At 32.4% G+C, this 12,374-nt stretch overlaps 2 protein-coding genes across 11 annotated transcripts in view; one reads left to right on the forward strand and one right to left on the reverse strand.

Annotated features, from left to right (window-relative positions):
• Window positions 1-12,374, forward strand: part of PLS1 (plastin 1) — a 105,803-nt gene that overhangs the window by 89,285 nt on the left and 4,144 nt on the right. For all 10 annotated transcript variants that reach the window (XM_016126498.2, XM_036219724.1, XM_016126501.2 and 7 more), the window contains exons 11-14: window positions 31-109; window positions 3,400-3,514; window positions 9,773-9,906; window positions 10,348-10,471. In XM_016126498.2, the coding sequence (XP_015981984.1) occupies window positions 31-109; window positions 3,400-3,514; window positions 9,773-9,906; window positions 10,348-10,471 (452 nt within the window). The remainder of the gene's footprint in view (window positions 1-30; window positions 110-3,399; window positions 3,515-9,772; window positions 9,907-10,347; window positions 10,472-12,374) is intronic.
• Window positions 1-12,374, reverse strand: part of LOC107500832 (translation initiation factor IF-2-like) — a 49,361-nt gene that overhangs the window by 29,951 nt on the left and 7,036 nt on the right. The gene's annotated exons all lie outside the window — the stretch shown is intronic.

Consider the following 12,374-nt stretch of genomic DNA (forward strand, 5'->3'; position numbering starts at 1 on the left):
ATCATCATTGTGAGCTTGTGTCTACCCTAGGCGAGAGCAAGGAAGAAAGGACATTTCGGAACTGGATGAATTCCTTGGGGGTCAACCCATACATCAATCATTTGTACAGGTAAATACTTTATTGTCTTGCAGCTTTATGGGCCAGGGTCCAACTTTTCTTATTTCAAGCTATTGGTATATTCACCTGAGAACATTTTTAAAAATCACAAGAATTTTAGCCAACGTTTAGTTGCAGAATGCTGGGGATTGGCAATGGAATAGATTTTAAAAGAAAAGCATTGTTTAAAAAGATAATTATATAATTTTTGATGATATAAACAATTTGGTAAAGATAATCCATCTTACTCCTTTATAATTATTGATCAAGAGAATGATAAATTATTTACATTTTAACAGAATAGTAATTATTTTATAGTTCTTAGTACGTCAATATTTTTCATTATAATTCACATTCTATTTATTTTTGCCAAAATCCTCAATTATGCCATAATTTATTGTGCATATTTTTTCTAATTTCTAATTTTTTCTCAATTGTAACAACTAACTTGCTTTCCCTAAAGTAATTGTTATAATTTGTCTTATTCTTTTTTCCTTAAAAATGACAATACATTATTAACATTGATAGGACTAAAAGCATTTTACTGAATCATTTCCTGTGCTCTCTGGTAGTGCTAATAACAATGTGCCTTTCTAGGTGTGGTTGAAAAAGAAACCTTACTTCTCTATTACAAGATCTACCAGCCTGCCTCCAAAAGTACAAAAGAACTAAACCTTAGCTAATTGTATATTTTTTTAGGAAAAAGCCCTGATAAACTAAACCTATTAATAATTTACACACCCAAGGAAATTCTTTAATGGACATTAACTTAATTATTACTTAAATATGAACTGAAGATTAATGCTGCAAAAGACCAAGTTCACTGGCTGAGGATTTATGATAGAGTCATTTCTGCTTCTTGGTGTATATTCAAAATATTCTTTAAAATCTAAAACCAGTGTTGCCTTATTACCGTAACCGGTTTGATGTGATACTCATATTCAATAAACTCTTAAGGGTGTGTAGATTCCAGCTAAATGATAAGAGATACATGTCATTTAGACTGGAACTCCTGTTATAGTGCTAGGCAGTAAAAGTCTCAAATACTGAAGTTGAGGTGGGATTAGATCTTTATGGACAAATTTGAAAGAATGCCTATACTATATAATTGAGAGAACAGAATAATAAGTCTAGTGTGAACCACTTTTTATTTTAAAATTGAGTATGTATGTATTTCTATAAATATTTTTAAAAATCTGGAGAGATGAATACCAAACTGTATACAGTCTGATTAGTAGCAGTTTAGGATAGTAAAGAGACTTTTATTTTTAATCTTAGTAATTTAAATTTTGTTTTGTTTTTACAATGAACATGTCTTTTTTAATTAAAAAGTAAATTTAAATCTAGAAGATTAAGACTTATTGAAACTCATGGTAACTTCTTCATAAATGTCAAGAACACTAGAGTTCTCTGTTATTGACAATGGAGAAGAGAACTGACCACATTTTTTAGTTAAGATTATTTGTAGTTACATAGATCCCGAAATACTAGCACAGGGCTTCTAGGCATATGTAACTTTTTCTAGGGAAAGGGAATTCATAAAATTCTCAAAAGTAACATAACCTTAAGGAGAACCATTGGATATAGAAAATCAATAGCCAGAGGTCTAGTTGGCACCAGAACTATGTGTCTGTGAATTTGTGTCTGGATCATATTCCAAAAACCACTAAGTGATTTTAGCTCACCACCTATAGTATACCAAATGCAAACCAAAGCATTAGAATAATTTAGATTGATTTTAATGGAAGTTATTAAATATATTTTAAGAACTATTAGTCCTAGAATTTTTCTATGCCAAGTTGGTTCTGCAGTGCATCTTGAATTCTTTGGAAATAATTTTAATTATCAGCCTCAGTTTCCCTATTTGCAAAACATGAATGATAATATGATACTACATAGAAATAAGAATGGATTCGTTTAAAGTAAAAAGAAAGAAAGAAAGAAAGAAAGAAAGAAAGAAAGAAAGAAAGAAAGAAAGAAAGAAAGAAAGAGCGAAAGAGAGAGCGAAAGAGAGAGCGAAAGAGACAGTGAGAAAGAGAGGGAGGAAAGGAAAGGGAAAGGGAAAGGGAAAGGGAAAGGGAAAGGGAAAGGAAAGGAAAGGAAAGAGGAAAGGAAAGGAAAAAGGAAAGGGAAGGGAAGGGGAGAGGGGAGAAGGGAGAGGGGAGAAGGGGAGGGAAAGGGAGGAAGGAAGGAAGGAAGATTCCAGAAGCTATACAAATACTTTAGTGATTTAATACAAAATTCTCCATGTGCTTATAGATAACCTAGTCAGTTACTTTCAATTACTTTCATCATAGAGTTTCTCCCTCCATGGCTCAGCACAGGGCCAGGCCCCCTTCACTGCCACATGGCGTGTGCTCAGAGATGCAAAGTAATTTTAATATGAATCTTAGCTAAACAAAATTCAGTGAACAAACTGTTGAGAGAGAACCCACATAATATATCACAGAGCTAGCAAGTTTTAAAATGCTATTTTTTTGTGTGTCTCTAGTATACAGAATTGAAAACAGACTCAATAGACATTCTTTGAGTACCTCAGAACATGTTTTTCTGAATCCCAAGAAGTACTAGTCTTACTGCAGTAACTCCTAGTTGCTCATAAATTCCTTCCTCTTACCCCTCATTATTTAACATGAACAGCCGCCTACTGAGTAGCTATTGTGATTTTATATAATTTTTTTAAGTTTAAAAAATCATAATACATAAACAATACATGAATTCAATTCTCAGTGTACAAGTTTTAGGAAATAAGTATGTATAATAAAATTAAACATTGATAATCCATTACTTACCCTTCCCATATTCCTTTTTTTCCTGCCCAAAGATATCACTATTAACAGTACATAACACATACAGGTATTTAATATTCTTAATTTTGAAAATAAATTTAATAAATAATAAACTGCATGCAGTGTTCTGCCACTTGCTTTTTAAAATATGTCTTGTAAAGCTTTCAGTGTCAGTATATAGAGATCTACCTTATCATGTCATCTCGTGGCCTAAGAGTACATGGTATGGACAGTTCATATAGCAGCCCTCTTACTGGCTGTATTTAACTTGTTTCCAAATTTATAAACACTGTGGCAATGAATGTCCTTGTACATATATTTTTGTAAACATTTATGAAACTTTTTTGGACAGATTCCTAGAAGTTCTAGGTCAAATGATATATCCTGTCATTCTTTAAGCATCACATGACCCTGTCGTATTTTTAAAGACATAAGCTCATCTCCAATGTGCTTAACAAAATTAGGTAGGACCAACATTTCCTCCTCCTTCATCTTCTTCTCTTCCTGTTTTAGTGATCTTGCAGATGCTTTAGTGATCTTTCAGCTCTATGAAATGATCCGTGTGCCAGTCAACTGGAGCCATGTCAACAAACCTCCTTATCCTGCTCTTGGAGGGAACATGAAGAAGGTGAATGGAATAATGACCATGGTTATGTTTATTTTTCTGATATGAAACAGATGTAGAGTTACAAAGCTTAGTAAAGTGTGGTCTGTTACCAAGGATCTGATTCAAACCAAAATGTGTTCAGCTTAATTGCCTTTTTATAAGTGTGCTTTAATAAGTGTTTGGAAAGATGAAGGCAGTTAGGCACTTTATATAACTGTTTTTATCTTTAGCAAGTTGTAGTTCTTAATGTTCTTTGAGATGCATCATGCATGCATTACTATTTTATAATCGCCAGAATTTACCAAATATTTACTGGTTATTGGTTAATATTTTTCAACAGATATTTATTGATCACCTACTACTTGTACAGTGCAATTCAAGATACAAAATAATATAAGGCATGGAGTTGGTTCTTGGAAAGCCCTAAAGAAGTTAGGCAGATATGTGTATAAACAACTCAACATGGTGCAAATATACGAAAGTGAATATTATGACTTCTAAGGAAGAAAAGGCCATAGGCTGCACTAATAAATGAGTGGGTTCATGCAAGAGGTGGTTTTTTAGTTAGTCTATGAGAAATAGATAAAGTTTTGTCAGAAGGAGACTGGAGAGAGAGCTAAGGATTAGGAAAAATGATAGAAATGGGAAAGTATAAAGTGTTTCTAGGAATGGGGAAGAATAGCTTGTCTATAGCAGAGGATTCTGACAGGTAAGAAGTGGGTATGAACATTAAAAGTCTAGACTGGAGCCAGATATTGAGAGCCTTGAATGTCATATTAAAGAATTTGGGTTTTAAACTATAAGCAATGGGAAGCCATTAAACATTTTTGAGCAAAACAGTGAGTTGATTATAGTTGGTCAAAGAATACCTGGCAGATGAATGATAAAGAGAAGCGCTCGTCTTGTTCTCCTTCCTCAAATGGGAGATCTCAGTCTTTTCAGTGTTAATACTTTCAGTTCACTTTATTCTTTACTTTAAAATAATGTGACTTATCCAAATCTATAATAAAAGTTAATAGACTCAAATTGCTATTACTTATCTATATGGCTATTATGAAATTGACCTGCATTGTCATGATTTTAAAACTATCTCTATTTGAATAAGTGGAAATATAACCATATTCTTGAATAGAAAGACTAAATATTAGAAAGATATTAATTTTCATGTGAACTTTAAGGTGGAAAATAATTCTAGTTAGCATTCCAGTAAGTTTCCTTTTGTGTATATGTGGGCATATATATGTGTGTGTGTGTGTGTGTTAGAGGATAGGATTTATAAAGTGATTCTAGAGTTCCATTGAAGAAGAAATAGACCTAAATCATTAAGAACATTTTTTAAAGAATATTGAGAGGAGGAGCTGTTAGAAAATGTTTTTTAAATTATTATAAAGCTAAAGTAATTAAATAGTTTAATACAAATATAAGAATAGAATGGAATAGAGTAGCCTAGAAACCTATCCTAAAATATAAGAACTTAATATATGAGAATTTCTTATATTACTAAATTGCTAAATTCAGTAGGGAAAGGAAGGATCATCCAAAAAATGATGTCAAAACAACTGGTTAACTATTTTGTTAGGGAAAAAATGATCTCTACGTATATCATCAAAATAAATTGCAAACACAGTACAGGTAAAGACTTAAAGGGTTAAATGTAATAAATTCCACTTTAAAAAAAAAGGTGAATGATTATATACTCTTGAACAATAAAGAGATTACAAAGAAAAAGTTGATATAATAGATTACACATAGATATAAAACTTCTGTATGCAAAAAATTACCATAAGTAAAATTAAAAAGCAAACTATAAAAACAAGAACTTGCAAACATATTTGCAGCACATATGACAAATGATTAATATCCTTAATATATGAATAGTTCATACAAACCAATTTCTAAAACTCGATTGCTATTACTAAAATTGTAATAGCAAAATGGGACATTGAACAATATGGACTATTCACAGAAAAAAAATGACAGATAATACACATATGAAAAACTTTTCATCCACAATAAAGAAATGCAACTTAAATAAAAAATGGATTCCTCTGCATCTAATGTTGGAATAAGTGTTCATCTGTATAACATTTCTAGATTCCGTTTGCTAATACATATCAATAATCTCCAGAAAGTCCTTTGACTTAATAATTGCGCTTATTATCTATCCTGATGAAATAATCAGACTTGTGTGCCAAAATAATCATCATAGCAATGTTTACAGAACAACAACAACAACAAGAACAACAAAATAATTTAGTCATTCCATAACACGTTAACAAATTAGGATACATCTATAAAATGAAGTAAATGTACCATTAACAAATAGCATTTTTAGTGTTTTACTAATAGTGACCTGGAAGTAAGTAGGATACAAAATGGCATATATTCATATGAATCTAATTTGTTTAAAATACACAGACACAGGCATGCATTAAAAAAGGACTTCTTCAGATCTCTAGATCGAATATATATTTATAGACTATTATATTTTAAAAAATTTGAAGACAAAAAGAAAATACATTACTAAAATTAGTTAAATGAGTAGTATAATTATAAGAGATTTATATTCTTATTTTTCAGGATTTCTAGTGATTGGACTTGCTTACATTTTAAATTTTAATTGACTCACCTACAATTCTAACCATGGAAGTAGAATTCAGAAAATTTTGTTTTGTAAATAAAAATTTCAGATGCAAAATGTAACAGGAAAACAGAAATTGAACCAGTCATTATACCTGGGATTTTTTAAGTTAATCCTATAAGATGTTACAAATGAATGATATGTAGAGTACTTCCTTTTAACAAATACTAGCTGTTTATAGAATTTAACATAAGGCCTGAAATGAATTCAAGCCATATAAAAAATAAAGAAGTCATACATTCATGACCCAGTATCACAGGGATTTATTTCATGGACTCTGAGTATTCATCAACAGACATCACTTCGCTTCATTTGTAAAGTTCATAAAGCTGCACCACTTAATGGTATTTCTTCCTTATTTCTTCAGTGTTTCTTTTCACTTGGAACCCTGAATCCCATTAGGTAATTTTTCTTTTTCCAAATGATCTAAGCTTCACTTTTGTCCAAAGCATTTGAAATCTTGATAATCATTTCGTCCACTAACTTTGTGAGCCTGCTCACTACCATCTTTTCTTGCTTCTTTGTGTTCATTCTTACCTTTCACAGGGTCTTTGTCTTTTATCCTGATAACTCTAGGAATTCCAGGGCTCAGTTCTTGGCCCAGTACTCCTAACTTTCTATATTTATATCCTCAGGGAGCAGATCCATTTTTAGAGTATTAACTATTACCATAAACATGGCTTACCTCTAGTAACCTAATTTCTTATTTTTTTTTCCTCTAGTTTGATGCCTTTCCAGATCTTAGAAGTGTTTTGCCAAATTTGGAATCAAATGTTGCTAAATATCTTTTTCCTTATGGCTAGCATCCATTTAATTTCCCTTTTATTGTTGGTCATATCGATATCTTAGGTTCTAGACTAACAACTCTGAGCTCCTTTCTCACCATTATTCCCCTCAGGAATTGTGGACAAACTAATTATAAAACAGAGGGCCTTTCACTGAAACACATTTTATACATTGTACATAAGTGATTATTACAGCTTGCTAGAAAATTCTCCCAATGAAATGGGTGTCAGTGGAGAATACGCTGGCTTTCTCTCGCCTAGTCACAGTTACATAATCAGAGCTCTGGTGCTATTTCCTGTAAATTAAAAATCTATCCCATTTTTCAATTCTGTGCATTTCTATAGCATATATTTCTGTTATGCAGACTAAATTTATAATGTATTATGACCACTGGGAAAAAGAAAGAATACAGGAATATTATTTCCTTGTATTTAAAAAATGAATACACATCAAAGATTTTATTTTACTTATTAAGGGAACCAGGTAGATGTTACAGTAGGTTTGAAAGATCTTCTTGCATTTTTATTTGTAATAAACAGACCTTTGAAAATTTCGATTTTCTTTTTTAACGAACAGTACAGATAGGATCAGGCCAAACACCCCAGGAGCTAAAATCTTGATGTTTCCCACTAAGTAAGAACTAGCAAAGTCTGTTTGGGGCTTGGTGTCCACAGATTCTGAAAGTCTACTTCACCACCACAAATCATGTACAATGCAGTTTCATTGTGGGCATAGCTACCCCAGCCGGGTCCAGTCACTCTTACAGCTGCTCAAGGACCCGAATCCAAGTCTTCCTGAGGAAATCATAAGTGCGTCATTAATTCATTAAATCAGCTGAGTGAGGCAGTGAATGCTGAGAGCTAAGGCAATACAAAACCATGGCTTCCCATCACTCGGTGTATAAAGAACCTGCTGCAGGAAGGTTTTCCTCAGAAGTGGTATACTGCATATGCCCTGCCAGGCAGAAGGAACTGTCCTTGGCCTATTTGGAAGACAGTGAATAGCAGAAGGGGGTGGAAGCTCAGGAAAAGGGTCACATTCAGGACAGCGACATCCTTGCCTTATGCCTCTCCTGCAGCTTCTTTGGGTAGCAGCTACATGGAGGCCTTTGGAAGCCAGAGCGGGTCCCTGGGTGCCCTGCCCTTTGAGAAAACTCAGTCTCCATGTAAATTTGCAGTTTAGGGTGTTAATTTATTGACAAGATAAGGTTTGACCTTCTGTCGAGGTGGGAAATAAAGCTACTGTCCTAAAGCATGGAACAAAGAAATGAGGCCATTTAAATTGTGAAAAGTGGGGGGGACCATTTATTTGTGTAAATTCTGTTCTTGTATGGTCCATTCTCAACTCTTATGGAAATATTTTTTTATTCTTCAAAAAAAATGTATTCGTGTATCTTAGGTTGAATTGGTTTGTAAAGAGGCCTCATTAACTTGGGAAAGAAAATCAGGAGGACCCAGTTATACTGTTTTTCTTTTTAATTTTGTTATTAGTTTCAAGTATATAGTACATTGATTAGACATATATAGTTTATAAAACGATGCCCTTAATTGCTGTTTCTCTCCTCTGGCTCTCCACCTAGCCATTACACTAAGGCTAACTGCATTCCCTATGCTGTGTTCCCCATCCCTGTGACCATCTATCAACTACTAATTTGTACATCTTTATCTCTTCACCCCATTCTTGCAGCCCTCCAACTTCCCTTTGTCCATCACTAGATTGTCCTCTGTATTTATGAGTCTGTTTTTGATTAGTTTGTTCTTTTTGTTCCTTAGAGTCCATATATAAGTGAAATCATAGATATTTATCTTTTTCTGACTTATTTCACTCAGCATAATAACTTTTAGGTTCATCCATATTGTTGTAAATGGGAGGATTTCGTTTTTTTTAATGGCTGAATAATATTCCATTGTATATATGAACCATAACTTCTTCATGCAATCATCTGTTGATGGGCATTTAGGTTGCTTCCATATCTTGGATATTGTAAATTATGCCTCCATGAACATAACTAAATGTTTATTCTACAGATTTACTAAGTACTTTATACTACTGGTGACATTACAAGATTATGAGAGCTAACAATTTTGGTGTAATATATATGTAGGTAAATAATTTACTTGGTGTTCGTTCAGTCATCAGATTCTTACTGTAGGCAGGCACTGTGCTGGGTCCTAGGCTGGGGTGGGGAGAGTATGGTATAGATTTGTACACATTATAGTTTTTGCACTTTAAAAGAAGCTTATTCTATAATCGGCAAAAGAAAGTACGTCAAATACTAAATATATGTAGAAGATGGTGTATAAGCATTACAAAATAAGCATTATTGGGATATAAATTCAAACAAGGGATAGATCACCATCAGCTAGTACAGTTAAGGTTAAGCTTCTGTTTAAAGTGGGCTAAAAGCAGAATTTCAAAGAATGAGTAAGATCTAGATTAAAAATATTAAAGGTGAAATTAGACTATTAATGAAACAATTTCTTCTCTATTCCTTAAGTTTAGACAAAAAATATGTATTACCTCTATTAACAGAATGCAGGAAACCTAGGGTTTTAGTCACAGGTTTGCCACTAATCTGTATATTCTTGGACAGTCAAGATTTTTAGGGTGAGAGATTCTTAAAACTTTCTAGGAGTGGTTTATCTAGGTTAGTCCCTCAGTGCTTTTGATATCTGCAACTATAAAATTGGAATAATTCCTTAATTTCACTGAGTTATGAAATGAAATTCTGTCATATAAATTTAAGGTGCCATTATGGTTATCTTTTAAGGGACTGAACTAGGCTGGCATATTCAAGAGATGTATTTTTAAAAATTTGTTCTTATACAAAAACTTTTACTTATTATCTATAGATTGAAAACTGTAACTATGCAGTAGAACTTGGGAAGAATAAGGCCAAATTCTCCTTGGTTGGCATTGCTGGGCAGGACCTAAATGAAGGGAATTCAACACTTACTCTGGCATTGGTATGGCAGCTGATGAGAAGGTAAAGGCTGATTTGTTTATAGCAACACTGTAAATTTCCTTCAACAAATCATTTCAACTCAAATTTTAGCTCTTTTTGAAGAATAACAAACAGAAGAAATATACAATGCAAAATATAAATTTTTGAATGATTTACTGTTAATAAATATACTTTGTGAATTATTTATTTTAAAAGTGGTTTAGTCTAGACAGAATCACTTGTTTAACATCTCTTAAAAACTGCTTTGTAAGGAGTTGCTTTAATTTTTTAAAACACCATATAGTAGTTTTTGTTTCTGATTACTGAGTTTTGTAACTTTGGAATGTAATTAAGTGCAAGTACCAGACTAAAATTAGAAATATTAGAACTGAAATATTTCTTATTTATCTAAATATTAATATAAATGATGTCAGAGCCAATTTCACCCCTTTCAATCTCAAACATACATCTTTTCTGTTACAGGTACACATTGAATGTATTATCAGATCTTGGAGAAGGTGAAAAAGTAAATGATGAAATTATTATTAAATGGGTCAATCAGACTCTTAAAAGTGCACACAAAAATACTTCTATATCCAGCTTCAAGGTAATCAAAAGCTATTGATTTTTTTTTTTGATAAGAAGCTAAATTTAGGAAGAAATTTTTATTGGAAATTACATTGGTGTAGGTTCAGAATTATATTAATGTTATATCTCAGAAACATACCAATTATTTGTCATGTGTAAACCAGAAATATAGTTTGCATTCTTATATTTTTGATTGGTTGTCCTATTTATTATAAATGCAGGTTAATATTTTAAGATACAATCTAGTCTTAAATAGAATAGAGCCAAAAAACCCAACTGTCAAATGAAAAAGGAAGATAAAAACTCATTGTTTGTATAGGACCTATAATGTTTTGTGCTCCCTAGCAGCAGTCTCAGAATTGTACTGACATCATTTCCAAGGCATAACAGAGCCAGCCAAACTGATTCAAGTGGAAATTGAGAAAAACTGGTAGGAAAAAAAAAAATCTTGTTATGTGGCTTCATAATGGCACTTAACACTCACTTCCAACCATTTGTGGATGATTCATAAAACACTCCAAGTGTAATTTGCACATACATACCCACTAATTTTCATCCCTTTCCATTGTTTCGCTTTTGCATGAAAGCTGATGTTAGATAAAATAAGCATGTCTGGTTCTACTCAGTGAGCCTTGTGTTTGTGATTTTATTATAGGTGAAAAATCAGTTATTTGTGTTTTTTAGTGACGAGTGCAAACAGATGAAACCCTGAGTTCTCCTAAGAGTTATCTACCTATCTTTTTTCTCTTCTTTGCCTTTGCTCTGTATGTTTAACAACACTGTAAAGCAGAAGAAATGTCAGAAATTAATAAATTCAATCTTCTCATCTTTACCAAAAACCGAGCTCCAGAGTGGTTTTAACAGGACAGCTGGATGTTGGCAGAGATGTTGCCTGAGTACTAGTTCAGTTGTGTTTTTTTATTTTCCATCTTGGAAGGAACTAATGACATTGAATATTTAATGTTGCTTATTAAAAGAATTTTAGTCCATGATTTGTCTTTACAAATTTTAGACCTGAAACACAACTTAAAAATGTAAAACAGGAAAGGGGACATACAAAATTCTCTAATCGACAGTTATTAAAATTGTTACACTGAAATTATATGCATTTGTACATTAATTTATGAAAAAAAACGTGTATAGATAAAAAATATTTAGAAACAATAAATATTGAGCTCTTACTAATAAGTAACATTTCTAGGAAAAGAAAGGACATAGAATATAAGAAATTAAACTGGCCCTCAGTGTGTTCACCATTTATTTGAAAAACAAAATTTGTATTACTGAAAAGGTAACATTACTACAGAGCAAATGATAAAATCCAAATAATTAACACAACTAATGATCGAATCTATTTGATCATTCCCAACTGAATGGTCAGTGGAGAGTGGATGGAGAAAGTTGGATTTGATTTGTGCATCACACATGGAGAAGGGATTTGAACTGGTGGAGAACAAGAAGAGGGTAACAAGCTAGAAAAGGTCCATTTTTTTCTTCCTAGATCTTTAATTTTTATTTTTTAATTAGAGTTGACATTCAATATTATTTTATATTAGTTTCAGGTGTACAGCATGGTGTTAGACATCTATGTAATTTACAAAGTGATCCCCCCTCCCTGATTAGTCTAATACCCACCTGGCACCTAGTTATTGCAATATTATTGACTATATTCCCTATAATGTGCTTCATATCCCCATGACTATTTTGTAACTACCTACCAGTTTGTTCTTAATCCCTTCACCTTTTTTACCTAACTTCCCAACACCCCTCCAACCTGAAAAGCATTAGTTTCCTGTATCTATAAGTCTGTTTCTGTTTTGTTTATTTTGTTCTTTAGATTCCACCTATTAGTGAGATCATATGGTATTTGTCTTTTTCTGTGTGACTTATGTCACTTAGCATAATATACTCTAGGTTTATCC

Source organism: Rousettus aegyptiacus, unplaced genomic scaffold (genome assembly GCF_014176215.1).
Source record: "Rousettus aegyptiacus isolate mRouAeg1 unplaced genomic scaffold, mRouAeg1.p scaffold_m13_p_4, whole genome shotgun sequence".
Taxonomy (NCBI): domain Eukaryota; kingdom Metazoa; phylum Chordata; class Mammalia; order Chiroptera; family Pteropodidae; genus Rousettus; species Rousettus aegyptiacus.